The sequence below is a fragment of the Protopterus annectens genome, chromosome 13.part0 (genome assembly GCF_019279795.1).
Source record: "Protopterus annectens isolate FY-2018-M chromosome 13.part0, PAN1.0, whole genome shotgun sequence".
Lineage (NCBI taxonomy): Eukaryota > Metazoa > Chordata > Ceratodontiformes > Protopteridae > Protopterus > Protopterus annectens.
The window spans coordinates 386160026-386180875 of record NC_056747.1 but is presented as its reverse complement, the minus strand read 5'-3'; the positions used below and the strand labels follow the sequence as shown (position 1 = coordinate 386180875).

The following is a 20850-nucleotide window of genomic DNA, read 5'->3' as shown; positions in this document are numbered from 1 at the left end:
CAGTCTGGTGGACCCCAGCCATAAACAAACTTTACAATAAGAGGAGAAAGCTATTACATGATAGAGCAAAATCCCAAAAGGGGAAGGCATCTTTGATCAGCACTAGCAAGAAACTATGATCCCTCATAAAATCATCCAAGGCCAACTTTGAGAGAAAAATTGCCATAGATTCAAAAGACAATCATATGGCCTTCTTCAGCTATGTCAGAAACCTGGGTGAAAAACTCCCAGATATGCTCAGAATTAGTCCAAAATGATACAAAAATCACTGAACCCACAGACATTGCCAACATACTGGCAGACAGGTTCAGCGCAAACTTCACCCCACTCTCCCCCCCAAAAGGAGAGATAACTATCCCAACTGAGAGTAGCCTCCCAGACATCTCAAATGCGCAGGTAAAAGCTGCTCTCTCTAAAGCTAAAAACACAGCATCAATGGGATCGGATGGGGTCCCCGGCTGTGTGCTACATGAACTCAATGAAGAACTAAACCCGCACATAAGGCAGCTGTTTAATCTTAGCCTCACCACAGGATATGTGCCCAAGGAGTGGTGTACGGCAACTGTGGTCCCACTCCACAAAGGCGGTGCCTCTACGGACCCTGGTAATTACCGCCCCATAAGCTTAACAAGCCTGGTCTGCAAAGCTATGGAGAGGATCATAATGGAACTCATAAACAAGGACATAGGGGACTTGCAGACCTTGGACCCAACCCAGTTTGGCTTTGTTAAAGGCAGATCTTGCCTTTTGAACTTGGTCGACTTCTTCGAAACAGTCACCAAGGCCACTGATGAGGGAAAGGCAGTCCATACAGCCTACCTTGACCTTGCAAAAGCTTTCGACACAATACCCCACTCGGGTATTATAGAGAAACTTACCAGCTTAAATGTAAACCCATATGTCACAAGATGGGTTGCAAACTGGCTAAAGGACAGAACCCACAGGGTTAGAGTTGCTGGAGCCATGTCAGACTCCAAGCCGGTTACAAGTGGAGTCCCACAGGGCTCAGTCCTTGGCCCCCTATTGTTCAGCATCTACTTCTCAGAAGTACAGGCAAACATAGGAGGACTATGGCTGACAAAGTTTGCGGATGACTGCAAACTGGGTGCCATAGTGGATAGTACATCGGACACAAACATCCTTCAGAGGGGTCTCACGGAAACTGATAGCTGGTGCCAGAGCCATGGCCTGAAGTTAAACGCAAAAAAGTGTATAGTCATACCCTTCAGGAAAAACAAGGTAATCCCAAGCTACCATATAGGTGGCAACCCACTAAGCACAGAAGAGGTTATCAGGGACCTGGGGACCCAGGTTAACAGTGGCCTCTTGTTTGACGCTCACGTTGCTAAAGTGGTTCGAAAGACCTTCTACATTGCCCACCTGATCATGAAGGGATTCACATCCAGATCAAGTGAGGTCATTGTTCCCCTGTACTCTTCACTTATCAGACCAATGATCGAGTACAATGCCCCATTCGGGATGTATCTCACCCGTCACCTGCAGCAATTGGAGAGACCCCAAAAGTTCCTCACCAAAAGGATAAAGGGACTCCAAAACCTGTCATATGCTGCCAGACTGAAGAAACTCCAACTCTATTCAGTTGCATACCGTCTGCTCAGAGGTGACCTGTGCCTGACATACAAGGCCATGACCAACCCGGAATTAATGGACATGCTCCACCTCAAAAAATCCAAATCCACCAAAACCACTAGAGCAAGAGACTTAAACCTTAGCACGGATATAAGTAGGATGTGCTGGAGGGATAGATTTATCACCCAGAGACTCCCCATGCTGTGGAATAAAATCCCGGTCCATGTGAGGCAGAGCACCTCGCTGGCTCTGTTCAAGAGAAATCTTGACCGGTGGATGGGAGATCGTAGGTTTACCCCGGGAATCATCTCTGTGTCACTACTGGACAGAGGCACAACAAACTAATGGGCACAGTATTTCTAACATAACGGGCGGCGTAAGCCACATAACTTTGGGCTAGGCTTATAAATGCCCTAGGGCAGTTAGCCTAGTATAAACCTATGAACCTATGAACCTCATTTGGTTCTCACAGCTTCAATTTACTGTTTGAAAGTGTGGAAGGCATTTTAGCCTTGCAAGGTTGGGGTACTTTCTGCAGTCTTGAGCCACATTTCTTTGTTGCACAGACATCAGCATCTTCCATGGAGAGGAGTGCTTTCAGAGAGTGCAGTTTCTGATTTAATCTACTAGCATTTAGCAGCATGACCCTTAGTTTGTTTGTGTTTGATATTTTCATGTCAGGAATTTTGTTGTTGTGACCTTGCCCAAAAAGGCATTATAGGGGAGGCAAGTGCCTTAGCCAGCAACTGAAAGCCTAGAGGTGCCAGGTGAAGGCCATCTCTAGCAAAGCAGCATGGTCCATCCAACATGTCGTCCCAGACTGACAGGAACTGTATCCCCTTAGAATGACACCAGAAACTAAGACAATTATTGAAGTCCGTCATTTTCTATTTATATTGTGGTATCATCCTAGGCGAGGGTAAACTGCTGCTCAGAGTTAGGGATATACCCACCTAGTACACATGTTCAGAGAGCTCAATCATGTCTGTCTTCATATACCCCAGAGAGGTACTTCTCACATTGCTCAGACCAACTTAAACTATGACAGTACGTGTTGCTGAAAAGCTTGAGTGCATGTGTGAACTGGTGAATCCTTGCACCAGACAGGCAGCTGATTGTAACCTTCTTGTTGAACCTGGTGAGTGGGGCATCTGTATGTGTCACTACAGAGTCACTTATAACTACAACATTTGGAACACTTGTGCATTGCCTTCAGGGCTTGTTTGGTGAGACACAGATGAAAGTGTTTATGTGTATTGGGTGCTTTGGGTGTTGTATTAGGTATAGCATGTTTGTGTTGTGGAGGTCTCTAGTGTTTAGGTAGGTTTCTGGAGAGTACCTCTGCCTATGAAGGTTTGTGTTGGGTGCATATTATGAATAGGAGTCGTGGTGTGTGAGCTGACAACCTATTTAGTGTTGCTGTTCTGGTCTTGAGAGAGCAATGATTCCAGATTCTTAGTGTAGGAGCATCTCTTGCAAATTGTACTTGAGTGGTTTAGGAGTAAGGGGATGTCAGTGTACACGAAGCAGTTGATACACTGCCTCAAAAAAAAATATGTCCACCAGGCTGGCAGGAGAAACAGGGGGAAACTGATAGTCCATAATGCAAGGTTTGAACCTAGTATCTCAGCAGATAAGGAGAAAAATATGGAGGTGTCAGGCAGGGAGCTACATTAGAATGATTAACCTATGGGGTGTACAGTAGGAGGTCTATAAAAGAGGGGATCTATAGGGTCTGATGTTGATAGGTAAGAGGTAAAATCTCTGCTGGCTAGTTCACTGAATATCTGAGAGCTATTCAAGGACTGCTCTGCTAGTTAGCAGATGCTTCTAAGGGAAAATACTTCTATTTGCACTTTTGCATCTATAGCCGCCAAGAGTTACTCCCTCTGCATGGTGGTGCAGTATATGCAAGCAAGAGCAAAGCAGCTAATACAAAGAAACCAGTGAAAAAGCTCAAACTGAGCCCTTCACCAATGAAATAGCTCAAACTGAGCCCTGAACCAGTAACCTTCAATTAGATAGTCCTACTGTATGCTCCTGCCACAGGGGTATTGTCGGGGGGGGGGGGGGGGGCTTCTCCAAAAAAGATGTCTGATTTTTAGTGTTCAATCTACAAACAGAACTGAATTCAGCTGGTCTGAATCCAGCCTATACTATGGCCAACAGAAGTGCAATGGAACAGAAAAAAGCAGGATATATATTTTTTTTAATCAAATAAGCAACAGTCTAAAAAACAACACAGTTTTTCTTGAATTAATAATAGCAGCAGAATAAAACACTAGAAACAGATCTTTTCTTAAATTAAGTACAGCAGCAGTTGGCATAAAATACAGTCAAAGTGCAACAAATGCAGGAGTAAAATATAGTGAAAAGCAGCAGCAAACAAGCACAGTTTGTTTTAACTGCTGAAGTACAGTCACAGTATCTAAGAGAAGTGCAGAGAAAAAGTACTTAGAGCCCTTTTGTGGGTTTCCCAGCTCAGAAAGACCAGGTAAACACCTACAGCAACGAGATGAATAATCCCAGTCCTCCTAATGTAAAACCACAGTAAGAGAGTTAAATAAACTTAAAGATATAGAGTGTACCTTAAACAGCTCATAAAAGTGTGATTATTCAATGAAAGCACTTTGCTTTGTATAAATGAGCCAAGAGCCATTCAATTGTACAGAATTTATATTTCAAGAATAAAAAGTATTAGGGACAATATATAACTACAAGGACACCATATGGAAGATCATATTTATCAATACATAAAAATCCAGAGGCACGAGTGATCTGATCCAATTTTAAACCATTCCTAACAGACCTCAGAGGGAATTCAAGCATTCTTTCAGTACTATGTGGGCCTTGGAATCAAGTAATTTTAAGAGGAAATGCATACCAGCATCTACCTTTGATTTCTTACTCTTAGGAGCTCATCAACCACCTCCTCAGTACTTTGGCATTGTAAAAATCTGGATTGAATTTATCCAAGACATTATGGTCTGGAAATGGGCTTCCCTTGGCTCTGATGTCACATTTTACATCACTTTAGTCATGAGGGAGATTTTAAATTGGATGATAGTTTGCCCAGTCATCCCTGCTGCATGAAGCCTTCTTCAATAAACATAGTGCTAAAACTTTCTAGAAAATACCTAAAAAAATCCCTTTGTTGAATGACAAATTGATGGCCAAATAGGCCAACAGAATATAATATTTAAAACAAGTTAATTTTTTGAGGGTGGTCTGCTTTAGGTGGACCAGAGCAATGCTGCCATTTGCCATTCTGACATGTCATTTGCCTTCATTGGCACAAACCGTTAGGATGGGAGGATATAATATAAGGGAGGATTGACACAGAGTGGCTGAAAAAGAGAATGTGGAGTATGAAGCCACCTGGATACATCAACCTTCTTAATGAAGAAGCATAAGCACATTCATTCCAAATGAGAAGGTTTTTGGCATTCAGAAAACAAGCCAGACTGCACAGGCTGCTGACAGAAGAACTGAGCTGGTATAATTTATTTTACTTGCAAAGATAAAAGTTTAGTAATAATATGAAATGTTAGGGAGTTAGTAATGCTGCTTTGACCTTAAAAACTCCTTGTATGTTTGGAATTATGAGGTTTCAACAAGAGCAAACTGATAATTTGAAATCATTTCTCTTGGAAAACTTGAACACCAGAGACATTGTAGAGTCCCTTTGAAGTATTGCCACATCAGACTTTTTTTTGAAGGGAGGGATATGAGAGGTGGGGAACTTAGAACTTTAGAAAGATTTTAGACCATCAAATATAGATCTTTCCTCTCTCCTGTTTCTGAATTCTAGGTTTGCAAGTTGATTGTTTTAGATGCACAGAAAAGGATGACAGTACATCAAGCTTTGCAGCATCCATGGGTGCGAGGGACTGCAGCCAACTTTGCCCATATGGACAGCACACAGAAGAAGCTGCAAGAGTTTAATGCTCGGCGCAAGCTGAAGGTACGTTCCACTTGTTATCTTTATGCAAGCATACATACGTGTGTGTCTTTAATACTGCTGTTAAAGATAGCATCCCAGTGTGTAGGTTTGGGGTTGGGGCAGAGGCTGGGTTAATGTTAGGATTAGCTTGCAAATAATGTGTTGCTGGGAAAGTTTCTGTCCAAAGCACTATACCATAGGTTTTATGGGAGTTTCAAAGCAATTTAGTCTCATAGCCATCAACGTCTTGCAAATATCCACCCTCAAACTGCACCACCTTCTCAAGGAGGACTAAGCCAGTTAGAACGGAGTTAAATTTGAGGGTACCCATCTAGTTCTGTTTGTAGGATGATAGTGTATCACACTGATTAACTTGCAGTGTTAACTTATTCCAGAAAATGGGGTGGTACTGCATAATGAATCTCTCTCCATTGTATTCTGTTTATCTGCTGGTGAAAATTTGGGGCTCAGGTTCCAGTGTTTGCTAAGCTGTTAGACTTGCAGGTATATTGACGATGAAGGACAACAGGGTCTCTAAAGGGTGCAGTAGGCGAGATGCAATTCACCCCTCAACAGTCTGTAAGATGCTGAGTAAAGGGATTGAGCTTCTAGCCTCTCTGAGTAGCTTAGGGACTTTAAACCTAAAATCTTTTTAGAAACTCACAGGTCATCTCTAGTTGTTTGATATGTCAAATGGGTACCACTGAAAGAGGATAGTGAATTCTGTAATCATTCTAATCAGTGCTGAATATAATGGACTCGTGACCTCTTTAGATCTGTATGGTATAATCTTGTCTAAGTAGGATTTTCCAACTACAACTGCCAGATGATTGAAGGAGAGGGAACAGTCAGCTCAGGTCTCAGACTACATTTTCATTTTTTAGTAGAGTATTATCTGTACTATATGTTTAGAAGGGGGGGGGGGGGTTGCCAGATGAAAATCTACAATTTGTTGCAATTAATTTGACCCCATTTTGATTAGATTAGGTATTAACTAAGGTTAAGTTCTTTCTGAAGAGTACAGTTGTCTGAGGGAATCTTTACAGTAGCTGTTCTCAGTTTGGAATTCACAGAAGTAATTACTGAAAAGGAGGGGTCCCTGTCCAGAGCCCCGAGGGACTTAATTGATTACCTTCTTGCAATACACACCACATGGGTTATGTCTTTAAGCCAGTTTGCTAGCCATCTTACCACATAAGGATCTATTTTTAAAGCATTTAACTTACAATGCTCGCATGAGAAACAATGTCAAATGCTTTGGCCAGGTCAAGATACATTGTATGAGCAGCATGAACACAGTCAACAGATTGAATGACCATTTCAAAGAAGTTAAGTAGATTTAATAGGCGGGATCCCACTTTGAGGAAGCCAAAACTGTTGAGGGTCTACCTAATGATATTTGTGATAGCATAATTTGATATCAGTTATAATACATACATTCTGTAGCTTTGCAGAGCAGCTCACGAGACTGATTAGTCTTTAATTATTAGGGTCTGTGGTGGGGTCACCCTTCTGCAGGGGCATCACCACTGCTACAACATAATTCAAGAATACATCCTGGCTAAGCTTACATTATTATTTTTATTTGATATTTGTTAACAGGGTTAGTTCAACTGAGCCATATGGCCCGTTTTCAGTGGACACCCAAGGAGAAAAGCTCAAGCTTACAGAAAGATGAAAATATTTATATGGAAGTATTTAAACAAAAATAATAGAAAAATAGTACAAAAATGATAATATGCAGGTTAAATAGTCTGAGGAGAAGTTCAGCAAAGGCATGTTCGGCACTGTTTAACTATCCAGATATGTTGGCAGGTCCCATGGAGGTAGTACTTTTAGTCTTTAATAGCACCTTCAGAACATGTTCCTTCATGATTACAGGGAGTGTAAGGGATTCTTGGATATGTGGAGTTCAGTTGAATGTTTCAAGGGTGCAGCTTGCACTAAACTTGTTCAACAGTATACTGGTAATACCTTTTGGGTCAGAGTAGGAGGTGCCCAGTTAGGATTCTTCTGTTCTGAGCATTGCTATATATTGTCCCTAAGTTTCCTAACATAGCTATTGCCCATATCTCCTTCCCCAGTTAAGCTAGATCATACATTAGTGGCATTCACTATTCAAACCGCTTAACGCGAAGATACCAGTGTCAGAATTCAAGGATTTCAGATGTGCACTTATTCCAAAATCACTCTAGACATTACCTTAGCAGGAAGCTACACAAAAAAAGTATGCCCACTTACATACATACATACATACATACAAATGTTTCAAGCATGGACATTAAAGCCCTTCTAGCTTGCCAATATGCCAAAACACTTGTTCCCATAGTAAATGTCCAAGCTGTTTTTAAAAATATCTAAACTAGTACTTGGTTTAATGTAATTTGGTAGTCTATTCCAAGCATCAGCTACTCTGTGTCAGAGAACCAATTAGTACACTTAGATAAATGCATAGAATGGGAAGTTTAAAAGCAAACTGCCCAGGTGGTCCACTAATATAAGTAAAATCTAAAATAAAAGGGAAAAAAACTCCTTAAAGTGTTCAGATCTAAGGGACCTATTAGAAATACTAAGGCAGTGCATGAACTTAGGTTAACATCTGAAGCCAAGCACAGCTACATATCCTTCTTTATTTACATAAGGAAACTGAAAAATAACACCCGACTTTGCTCAAAACTTATGCAACATAGCACTACCAACTCTGAGCCAGTAGACATTGCCAGCATACTGGCTAGCAAATTCAGTAACAACTTCACCTTAGAAAGAACTATTCAAAGCCCACTTATCCCCAAAGCCCTCAGAGTCCCCTATTCATCACTAAGATGCCCTAAAGGTGCTCTTAAACATTGAAAATACATCCTCCATGGAACCTGATAATAAAGTACCGAGCAAGCCCTGGCAGAGCATGTCCTTAAACTATTCAACTTGAGTTTATCCACTGACTTCATCCTTGAAGTTTTGTGCACTGCAATAGTAGTGCCACTCCACAAAGGGAATCCAACCACTGACCTTTGGAATTACAAGCCCATTACTCTCACTACTCTCTATTATTTAATCGAGTTAAAACATCAAACAACATTTCATTGGAAATGCCATTCATTGACCCATTCTGACTCAGATTTCATTACAGTAGGGATCAGGAAATTTGGCCTTTCACCACTATAGTGTGATCTCCGAATTGGTATATATATAATTAGCGGGGTGTATGGGGTGCAATGAAATGTTGATTGACGATGTTTTCATTCAGTGAATTAATATAGACCCCACTCTGACAAGTCTTATCTGCAAAGCCATGGAGCACATTATAACTGACCTGTTTAACTGTGACATAAAAAAAGTCTAACCTGGCTAGGCCTGCAACAGTTTGGCTTTGTTAAGGATAGAGCCCGTTTAATGAATCTATTTAACTTCTTTGAAAAAGTAACAAGCACTGTTAACAGCAGCCATACTGTAGGCATGGTATACCTTCGGCTGGTCAAGGCCTTTGACACTATACCCCTTGCTAGCATAGCAAGTTAAATACATTTCAAATAGATCTGTTTGTGGTAGTGCAGATAGCAAACTGGCTAAGGCTCAGAATGCATACTCTGCAGGTAGCAGATGCCTCAAAGAGTACAAAATTAACCAGTGGTGTTTCACAGGGCTCTGTGCTGGAGGCTTCTTTTGTTTGAAACTTACTATTCCAACCTACAGACCACAAACCATGACCTCTGGCTAACCAAGTTTTTATTTATTTTTTACACTTTCTCCCCTTACTTTCATCCTGACAGCTGTCCCAATGCCCCAAATCCATCACTGGGTTCACTGAGTCCACTGGCTACTCCATTTCACTCACAGACTAATACTGGATTTTATAGCCAGGGTCAGTGAGGGCATCCTAGTGGGGATCATGCTGTCTGTCTTCCAGCCAGTTTATTTCTCCATCTTTAAGCCTACCCTTTGTTACTTCTCTGACATGTGCCTTGACAACCTTTGTGGGGCTGTTGCAGTGGGCAGACTATGCCAAACTGCACCCTGCTTCCACTAGGAGCTGATGTCTGCAAACTAACCAACCCATCAGGTGTAGTACATAGCAATTGTCTTCTCAACCTCCACCAGAAAGCTCTAATAAATTTGTGTGCCCATGCAGTCACATCTACCCCCCCCCCCCAGGATCCCATCCTTTCCGACATTATCAGTGACCCAAGCCACTATATGAACCCAGGTCAAATAGGCTGTAGCTATGGCTTTATCTATCTACATCACCAGAGTGACTTACCTCTGCTTAGTCAAAATTGTGGAGTAATGCAAATTGGGGATCATTGTCAAGCCACCGTCTGACACCCAGGCCCTGCACCAAGAACTTATAGTTGTAAACACCTGATGTGCTGTTAATGAGCTTAAATCCTAAAAATGGTAATAGTCACATTTGGTAAGGTATCCCTCCCTCCAGTATATGACAGACAATACCACACTCCAAAATGAGAATGTTGTTAGACACCTTGGTACATGGATTGATAATTCCATCTTCTTTGATCATCATGTAATAACAATAATCAGAAAGTCCTTCAGCTTAGCAGAGTTGATCACCAAGGGGATATTTTCCAGATCCAAAAAGGTCTTTGTGCCATTATATTCAGCAGTGCTTAGGCCAGTTATTGACCTTAGGGATGTACCTCACTAAATACATCAAACAGCTAGAAACACCTCAGAGGTTCCTAACTACGATCCTTACTGGCTTAAAAATGTAAGTTACCAGAAAAGACTGGAAGTACCATCCCTTTACTAAGTACCTTGTCTTATGAGCCATTAGGGTTCCAGTAGTCCATGATATTTTGTACCTCTGCAAATTAAAAAAAAACATAAATACTAGAACATGAGATCTAAATGTACAGAACACAGTGGCTCCCTTAACTCTGAAATAGACTCAGAATGCAAATTAAGCAGTGTGATACATTGCATTCCTTCAGACAGGAATTGGATGACTGGATGGATATTCACCAGTTTATCTCTGGCTTTACTGGTCTGGCCCTCCTCAAGAGAGAAGGTTCAGTCATTTAGTGGGTACTGGCAAGAAAAATGGTCACAGGACTCATTTTTGTCTTGTATTTCCTATGCAGAAGTTAGTCTACATTCATTGGCTTCTTTACTAGTCCTAATGGTATTTTTTAGTTCCCCAGTAATTTTTTACTGTCCTTGTTATAATGAGTTTTGGATTTACTGAATAAGGATTTTGTAAATTTATTTATATTTGTCAGCCACAAGGGCAGTTTGTTTTCAAATTTCTCAAATTTTGTTCTGGTTGAGACCGTTAATTCTATCTATTTGTCTAAGTGGGCATAGAAGTCCTCTTTTGTGCTGACTGGTGTGTCAGCATCCAAGCTGGTGCTGTCTTAAGTGAATTTTGTTCATTAGGTAATTGTATGAAGTTTGCCCATTTGAAGTCCTTAAATTCAGGATATTGGTTTCAGAGTTATGGAGATTTTATGATCCAACTTAACTGTGAGATGTGTTATTCCATCTGAAAGCTATGAAGCCATTTCAAAACTTCCACCCTTCCAGGATAGGAATTAGTTCAGGCCTAGGCACAATACAGTAGGATTCCTCGTCCTGGTTTTCACAAAAATGTTCTCTCTGGCTGAAGTCAGAATTGTGGGATACAATCTTTGTGGCCTAAACCAGGTAATTTAATTTCAGACTATTTTTCAAAGTCAGGTAGCCTGAGATTAACCTCTTCTCTTCTAGTATCCTCTGTTACAATATATTTGTGTCAGTTACAATACAGTCTGAGATACAGGTGTATTTCTTTTCTGTTCAGTAGGACCCACTGTTGGTACATATTTAACACAAGCAGCTTTACATATACATTTTCAACACAAGCATCTGTACAAAACAGTTTGATATACAAATGACATATAATTCTTTACAAAACTCCAGCTAGCTATGCTGACATATGTTACAGATCCACTGCCCTACTTTCTCATTACAGTGACATAGGCTCAAATGGAGATGACAAGAAACAACTGTATAAAAGATTAACCTGCCAAACAGCACATGCATGTAACACAAAAGCTGGAACTAGAAATTTAACAAAAAAGCTGTTATACATAAAAGGTGGGAATAATAATTTCTCAAGAATATGTTGCTTTCTGTGATGTCTTTAAACATTAATAGTCTCACAGAACTGAAAAAAAGAGTAATGAACTGTATTAAAAATGTAGAGTGCAAATGGCTTTGCTACAGAAGACACACTTGGAAAGAACTAAGTGTGTGGATTTGATAAAGAAAGGTTTTTGGGATAGTTATTCAGTGGAATACCTGAGACAAAGGAAAAAATATTGCTATTAATTGCAAGAGGAGCTCCAAAAGTAATATAAGAGGATAAAAAGACAATAATGGTAGATTTGTAGTACTGAAAGGCTACTGGCAAAGGAGGAGGATTACACTGGCATGTATTTATATTTCACTAAAAATGCTATAATACAGCTTAAGAAAATTCTGGGAGAAATAATCAGCTTTCAGCAAGGAATATTACTTACAGGTGTGGAATGGAATTTGATTTGCAAAAGTGAAGATGTGTCTGGTGGACCCAGTAGGGAAAGTATAACAAAGGAGGGTAGATTTTTAAAGAAATTTAAGATAATATTTGGCATGGAAGATGTGAATTCAATGTGAATTTACATATTATTCCTCAGTATGCAAAAACTGGGCAAGGCTAGACAAAATTTATATTTCAAAGAACATGTGCTCTTAATTGAAGGTCTTGTTATGCACCCAGTAACTATTTTAGATCATGCATCATTAATAACTAAAATAAAAGCATAGGGTAATGAAATAAGAATGAGACACTGGTGCTACCCCACCTATCTGTTGAAAAGAAAGGAATTTAAGGAATGGGTAGTAGAAATTGCTTAGGAGCTATTACAGAAGATCCAAATTTCTTCTGAAAATATTGTTGTAGAGTTGGATAAAATTAAAGTGGAGATTAAAAACATGGTGGGAATAAAAGAAGTGGAGATCAGGTTAAGTAGTAATAATTATTTAGAGGGAATGACAAATGTTAAAGGGTTGCAAAATAGGGAGAATCTCACAGAACATGAAGAGGAGCAACTACAGAATGGTAAACAGAAAATAAGAAATTACTTCAGTAATATGCATGAGTTTAGAAAGATTGCTGTTCAACAACTGTTTTTGATAATAATTCTAGAGCACAAAAACTTTTAGCACAATGACCCAGGCAACAGAAAGTAGAAAGATCTGTCACCGGGCTTAGGGAGCCTATAACTAGGAAGATAACAAGGGATCCTGTTGAAGTATTATAAATATTTTGGAAATTCTATGAAAGTCTGCATAAAGCAGAGAAATATGGAAATCAAGAAATGGTACAAATGGAAATGTTTATGGAAGAATTAAATATGCCAATGTTAGAAGTAGAGGAGGCTCAATTACTAATGGTTAGGATAGGAGGAGATGAGATAAAAATGGTGGTGTATAACCAATCTACATGAAAGTCCCCAGGAACAGATGGTATTCCTGTGGAAGTTTGGAAGCTAGGAAGGAAAAATGATAAAGATCTGGAAGGTTTTGTTTAACAGTATTTTAAGAGGAGAAGTAACAACATCCTGGAAGAAAGCAGTGGTAGCTGTAATACCTAAAGAGGGCAAAGATCCATCAGATCCAGCTTCATACAGGCCCATTTCAATACTAAACCATGATTATACAGTGTTTATGTCTATAATGGTTAAAGCATGGTAAAAATGGTGCCAAAATTGATAAATATGGATCATGTGTTTTTTTTAGAGGGGTGGCAAACATTTGACAACATTAACAGAGCACTGATAATCCATGGAAGTAGAATGTAAGAAAATACCACTGCTGTTGATGGGTCTTGATGCGGAGAAAGTATTTGGCAGATTGAGCTGAGACGTTATGAGCAGAGCAATGGAAGCATTTGCATTTCCTGATAAAATTATAAGGTTGATTAAAAGGGTATATGAGGGATCAGAGGTGAAAATTAATGTGAGTGGAGTCCTCTTTGATAATCTGTACTTGAGCAGAGGAACCAGGCAGGGCTGTCCTCTCTCCACTTTGTCATTTGCATTATATTTAGAACCACTGACAAAGAAAATAAGGGACACAGAAATTCAAGGATATAATTGTTATGTTAGTCAAGAAAAGCTGGCTGTGTTTGCAGATGACATTATTTTATACCTGACAAAACCAGAAAGGGACATTACAGTGTTGAGAAACATATTGAGAGAGTTTCAAATCTTTTCTGGGTACAAAATTAATGAAGCTAAAACAAAGGCAGTACTGGTAAATTATGTACCCACATACAAATTGGTTCAGCAATAGCCATACTTATGTGGACATGATAAAATCAAGTACTTAGGAATATGGATTAAAAATTATTCCTGTGTGACAGCTAAGGATATGTGGGAAAAGACTAAACAAAAAGATAATACAAAAACTGAGAAACTGGAAGCTCTGTTATATGGATATTGATAGTAAGATAAGATCGGTTAAAATGTTTTTAGTCCCTTTAATCTTTATATAGGTCAGGCACATTTTTTATCAACCAGAGGAGACTTCCAGTAGAACAAGGTAGATTGGGATTACCCAATTTGAAGGGGTATTTCAGAACAACACAGTTAAGGCACCCTTACAGAGCACAAGCAGAAAACTATAATTCAAAGTGGAAAGAGATGATGATGATGAAATAGATGAAATGGGGAAAGCTCAAGAAAAAAGGAGAGACTGGGATTTTGTACGCAGACCTTTAAAGATAACAATAATCATACAGAATATTATATTCATGAAGTAGCAGCAAGTATTCTAAGAACTAAGCCAACACAGCAATGGAGAAAGGAGATTCTGCCGATAGGGGTGACTGCAATTAGGGATACAGGCAATAGGCAAGAGGGGGCTGGAATTTATTCGAGAAAACTGGCAAAGAAACCAAGGTATTGGGAATAAATAATTAGAGAGGGAAAGGTAATGGAATGGGAAGACGCCAAGAACTTATTTGGACTGCAGGTTAGAGATTGCCTTCCCTATCAAAATTGATACCAGAGTATAGGCAAAGATAAAAAAATGGAGGGGGGGCTAAAATGAAAGACCAGCACTCGTAGAGTTTTTAGTAAAATCTAGAACAGAAGTTGCCATTAAGAAAGGAATAGTTAGTAAAACATATTAAATATTGCATGATAACTACAAGAATCAATCAGAGTAGGATAGAAAGGATTGGAAAGACAGACTGGATAAGCAATTCACAAAGAAACAATGGGGGAATATATGTATGTCTCCCAAATATGCAGTAAAGTATAGAAGATTTAAGATCTTTGCTTTGGAAGTGTTTACATAGATATTTTTATACTCCAAGTAGAAGTTGGAGGTATGATTGGGAAGAAAGAGGTAATTGGAATCACATTGTCAGGGAGTGTAATGAGTTGGCAGACTTTAAAGATTCCCTACAGACTGCTCTGTCACAGATACAGGGTGAGCAAATTGGTGTAATTAAGGAAATGATTTTTTGAGCTATGATACAGAATTGGAATTGCCTAGACAGAGTAAGGCTTTGCTGAGTCCGATTATGATTGCGGCCAAAAAAGCAATTACTAGAAAATGGAAATCAAAGTCTAAACCAACTTTAGTAGAAGTAGCGAAGATAATAACAGAAATAAAACTAGAAATTAGGATCTTTAGAAAAGGGTCAGAGCAAATGATGTAGGAAGAATGGGAATTGTGGGATCAATACATGCAGAGGAGGACTGAGGTTTAAAAGAAGGCAAGATTTTAATGAACTATGTAATGTTTGACTGACAGTGACTGCATATATAGTAAGTGATGCATAATGTTTGCAGCTACAGCTGTGTCAGCGTGGTCTGTAAAGTATAATGTTTGCAACTCATATTTTGTCTGTACGGTTTATTTTCATTTATATAAATGTAAGATTGCCTATCTCATACATGTTAATTTAATAAAGATGTTTCTTGTTTAAAAAAAGGTAGTACCCTCATAGGAAGTTAACAGCCGTATTTTTGTTTTTTTGTTTTTTTTGTCTTTATTCCATACTGTTAAGGAATTTAAAAAGATCATTTTTAAAACTTGTCTGCTGAAAGAAAAAGCCTTCAAGATATTAAGTACTTTGCTTCTGTAGCATGAATAGTTCTAAACTATTCAACTATACCAAGAAACTCTAGCACATAATTTTTTTGCAAGGTAGTATATATATGTATATATATGTATATATATATATATATATATATGTATATATATATATATATATATATATATATATACACATATATATATATATATATATATATATATATATATATATATATATATATATATATATATATATATATATATATATATATATATATATATATATATATATATATATATGTGTGTGTGTGTGTATGTGTGTGTGAGTGTGTCTGTATATATATATGTGTGTGTGTGTGTATGTGTGTGGAAAAAATATATATATATATTTGACATACATACATGTAAGTGGCACATGACCCTTAATTTTTGTGTTCGTTTTTTAACATATTGTGGCACAGGTTCAGAAATTAGCAGAGGTTAAAAAAGTCAGGCCTGCAGCAAACAAAAAGGCAGCAGGACATAAATGTGTAAGTGTACTACACTGTGGATATGAAGATCATTATTTAGCTTTAATACTGGTGTCCAATGGCCAAGGGGATGGATTTGGCATTTAAAAAAATTAAGTTTGTAGTTGTCAGTGAGATATAGCACGCTTTGTAACAGTAGAACAGCCACATTTAACAGCTTGTTCCCATTGCACAAACCAGTGGTAGTTCCTTATGACTGGTTTGGACTGGTAAAGATTGCCTTATATAACCTGCATTAACAAGCATTAATTCTTTAGTTTTTTCTGACACAAATGATATGCAAAAAATAAATACATAAATAACCAGAAGTAATAACTGTGACTCTGTAAAAAGCACAAGACCCATGCAGAGAAGAGAACAGAACAGAAATAAGCTTGTGCAAGCGGGATTCAAAGATGGTGGGCTGAATCATTACCACCCAGCTATTTTTTTCGTGATACGTCTACACTCACACTGATTACTTCACTCACTTGTATACTCTAACCAGAAAAGTCATTTTGGCAGTAATCAAAAACTCACAGTCTGATTGTCAAGCAAAATGTGGGGAATGCCTGTAGCCTTTACAAGTTGTATCCTGCTAGAATCTTCTTTGAGGTGTTCAGTATTTAATTTCTCCATTTAGCAATTGTGAGAGATAATGCTGTGGTTTATAATACTTTCTGGAAAGGAATTTTTAACAGTTTAAGGATGGCAGTAAAAATGTAAAGCCACGATGGAAAACATCTGAAAACTCTTCCCTCCTCTCCCATTCCAATCAGCTGGATTGACAAGTTGAGCATTCCTTGTAAAGTAGGCAAACATTAACCATGTATGTCTGGTTCCTTAAACAAACCCGACTCTGCCTGCAGCTGCTATGGCAGTTGCTCTTGTAGAGGCAGCCACTAAATCTTAAGTACATAGAGACATGTTGACCCCCATCCTGTCAACAGTAGAAGTAACTTTCTCCATATTTTAGTATTGTCAAGTAAGGATTATACAATAGCTAGTATCCACTCTTCAGAGAGTGTTTGAAACTACACTTGTGTCAGGTAGTTACAGTCTTTGATGACAAGGTTAGCTGAAGCATAAACCTTCCTCCCAAAGCTGTCCAGTGCATAAGCTGTTATCAGTAAGAACTGAGCTCAGTTCTGCATTATTTTTCTTAAACTGTTATAGAATTGGTTCTCCTTTTAAATTCTGGTAAAAGGTCTATCCTCATATGAAGCTCATTATCCATTTACTTATGTGCCTAGTAGTCACCTGACTCCTCCAGAATTGATTGACTTCACTCCCCCTTCTGTAGGTCACAGATGATAACGCATGACAGGTAAATGAGCTTTCATGGATGTATTGTCATGTCTGAAAACACTGTGGAGCATGTTATGGGGCTGTGTCAATAAAATGTTGTTTGAGTTCACCAAGCAAAGCAGTTTTGAGGCAACTCCTGTGTATGGAGCGGAAGACTCACAAAACACAGTGACCATGTATGCCTCTTGGTTAACCTAACCAAATATCATGCAGCCTGTAGAAAGCTACACCTGTATGCCAGAACCGGTACTACAGGCATATTGTCTTTCCACCTTGTAATAGTAGTACTAGCATACAGTGGAGCACCAGCTATACCAAGAAGGCCTATTCAGTTAAAAGGGCAATATTGGTTTTCAATGTCAGTGTAAAATTTCAAAGTCCTATGGCATGATGTATCCAATTATTTTTCCGAATCACATGCACAGCTCCACAATTTCTTATCACTGTATATATTGCTCAAATCTCAGTCTTTTTTTCAGACTTGGACATGGAATCTTTTGGACTCTGACCTTTACATTATGATCAGTGATTTAAGCTTGTAAGGATTCAGTTTTGTTGTGCATGCTTCTGCAGTAGCTTATAAGGGCAACTCATGTGTGTCTCAGCAGTGAAGTGTACTGATGAGTAGTAAGTCAGAAAAATATGTGCTCTTGGTGTGGTATTATTTCTGACTTGGATGAGAATTATTAAAAACCTATTTGAGGCTGAGTATCATCAGAACTGCTTTAACTTGCATTCAAATATTATTGCCATAAATGGACTGCAACTTTCTACAGAGCTACATAATACTGTAAACAGGATGATTACATCCAAATTCTGACTGACAGAAAATAAAAAAACTTGGATTTTTCAATCATATTCCTGTCTTGTAATATATTAATTAGTGGCATCAGGGGGAATTATAAGCCTGTCTTAACTTATTTATTGGTGGCAGTGGTGCAGATCATACTCCGACTGTGTATCCTGACCATCAAACCAGGAACCAAAGTACTGTAATTAATACCTACAACAAGAGGTCACATTGATGTAATGTATGTAGCTCTTGACACCTAATCATAATATAAGCTGAAGTTCTCTTAAACATCATTTTTATTGAAGATGCAGAAAGTGTCTTTTTTAATAAGATGCAGGAATGTTACTGATTTGAATTAAGCATGTAGATTTTATAGCTTTTGAATATGAACTACTACTATCCTTCGTATCTTTATACAGGCTGCCGTGAAGGCCGTTGTAGCTTCTAGTCGCCTTGGTAGCCATGGGCACTATGATGGATCCAGGAATGAAAGGATGATGGAGAGTTCCAAACCTGCTGATGGAGAAGAGTACTCCAACTTGTCATATCCAGAGAACAGTGCCCATTGCAGCTGTGATACTGTGCCCAATACAAGTGATCAGACAGTCATACAGTCATATACTGTAGATTCCCAGACTGGGATTAATGGGGTCAGTTTCACAGCCAATACTAAACATAATTTAACAGATAACCCCATTTAGGACAATGGAAGTTTGATATGATTGATAAATAATGAATGCAACGGTACCATTGAAGTAGACTGATCAGTTTGCCTTAAATATAGGTAACCTGATTCATCACTATTTAATGTGACCAACATAAAGTCTGTATTAGCTAGAATGTGTTTTGGTTTGAGTGTTACCTCACTGCTACATCTGGAGGGTATGCGTAAAATAGAGGCTGTAGAGGAAATCAGAATTAGCTTTTGAGAATGTTGTCATCTGAAAGAAGATTCTTATTTTTATTTTGTAGACAGTGTGGAAGATGACCTGCATGAGCTTGTGCCCTTTGCCATGTATCGTGCTTATCGTGTTTTGTACCGTACCATAACTAACATCTCTGCATGGAGCAAAAAGTAGAACTGAGTCAGATACTTGTGCAAGATAGAACATTATCCTAGATCATTTTTAAGTAATGGGTGCATTTTGTTCCTGTCAGTGTAAACATTTGGTATTTCAAGATATTGTCAAATAATTCTTTAACTTGTGCAGCATTTCCATAATTTCGTTTATCTTATTTCATATTACTAGGCAGGACTGGACTCCTGCAGGTGTCACTGCGGAATTAAATGGGAGATTGAATCCTAGCATAAATTTATATTTACATAATCATCAGAAAAGAAAACCTATTGGTGCTGTGCATTGTCTTATCACTTTCAGGAATGCCTCAAACTTGAGGAGATAATCATTAAGTCAGTCATAAGTGGATTTATATTAATATAATTATGTATAAACAACTCCTAAGGACCGGTCTCTATATTTTTGTACATCATATTGTTTTCTGTATGGGAATAAGCCTGACTAGATCTTTTCAGTTTATTTATTAATTATATTCGACAGTTGGGTAGGTGGGCTGGTCAGCAGATCCTTTTCAGTCTTGTGTATTGGTGTACTGTATTCCATTAGTGGCTGTGTTTTTTGTCCAGTGTAGCCCCCTAAAAAATATTAACAAACAGCTCTACTTGTATGATATCTACCTGCCTTCACCCAGTGCCTTGGAGATAACAGATGATCCTCAGGGCCTATGAGTGAGTGAACGACATACTAATAGAATGTTGATGTTCCTCGTGTTACCCTGCTGCAGTCATCACACTTGGGTTATCCTGCCGTCAGGTGGTCCTGCAGTTGGCCAGAATTCCAAAGTCTTGGTCCGGCATCGGTTGCTGTCGCTTCCTCCCTGATGTCAGGGTGCCAGGGGTATATCAAAGGCATCCGACGCCATTTTCCCCAGTCTTTCTTGCCGCGTGGTGCCCAAAGCAGAACCAGTTCACAAGTGCCAGTCGGCTGACACCTGAGATTTTCGAATTGAGTTTCAGTCCGAAGTCTTCAAAGCTAAGTACCCCATTGGGGAACCTTTTCTTGCCACAGTCCGATGTCAGAAAAAGTTAACAATTGCATTTCTTGTGGGAAGCAAATACCTCATAAGGACTTTCATTCTTTTTGTATACCTTGCCTAGGCCCAGACCACGACGTCACTGGTTGTCGGTTTTGTGCTAGGTTCAATAAGCAAACTATAAAGCGTCGCTTTGATTTCGCACGACACTACTTCGATAAAAAATTTAATTACACTATGTCGTCAGAGCAACCGTCTACCGGCGTGCATAAAAAATGCAAGGATAGGGGCAGGCAGCCTAGATCCAAGCCGGACTCCAAGGCCTCGGCTGGCCCAGTCGCCGGTTCTCCGGTTTTCAGTGAGGCACCTACGCAGCCCCTGGCTACCGCTGAATTGGATCCCCAGGCTGCATCGGATCCCCCAGCAGAGATTTCTAGGCCGACGAAGCCTTTTTCCTTAGGCCCAACCAACGACATCGCAGTAGGGGAAGCCGGTGCTGCAGAAACACCTTCGGTTTCTGAAGGTGTCTTCAGACTGACTACCCTCACCATTAAATCTTATGCTAA

General features: G+C 39.1%; 1 protein-coding gene across 2 annotated transcripts in view; it reads left to right on the top strand.

Annotated features, from left to right (window-relative positions):
• LOC122787353 (calcium/calmodulin-dependent protein kinase type IV-like) overlaps nt 1-20026 on the top strand; it is a 632731-nt gene extending 612705 nt beyond the window's left edge. For both annotated transcript variants that reach the window (XM_044054009.1, XM_044054010.1), the window contains 2 exons: nt 5402-5554; nt 18652-20026. In XM_044054009.1, the coding sequence (XP_043909944.1) occupies nt 5402-5554; nt 18652-18933 (435 nt within the window). In that variant the 3' untranslated portion in view covers nt 18934-20026. The remainder of the gene's footprint in view (nt 1-5401; nt 5555-18651) is intronic.
• The last annotated feature ends 824 nt before the right edge of the window (nt 20027-20850 follow it).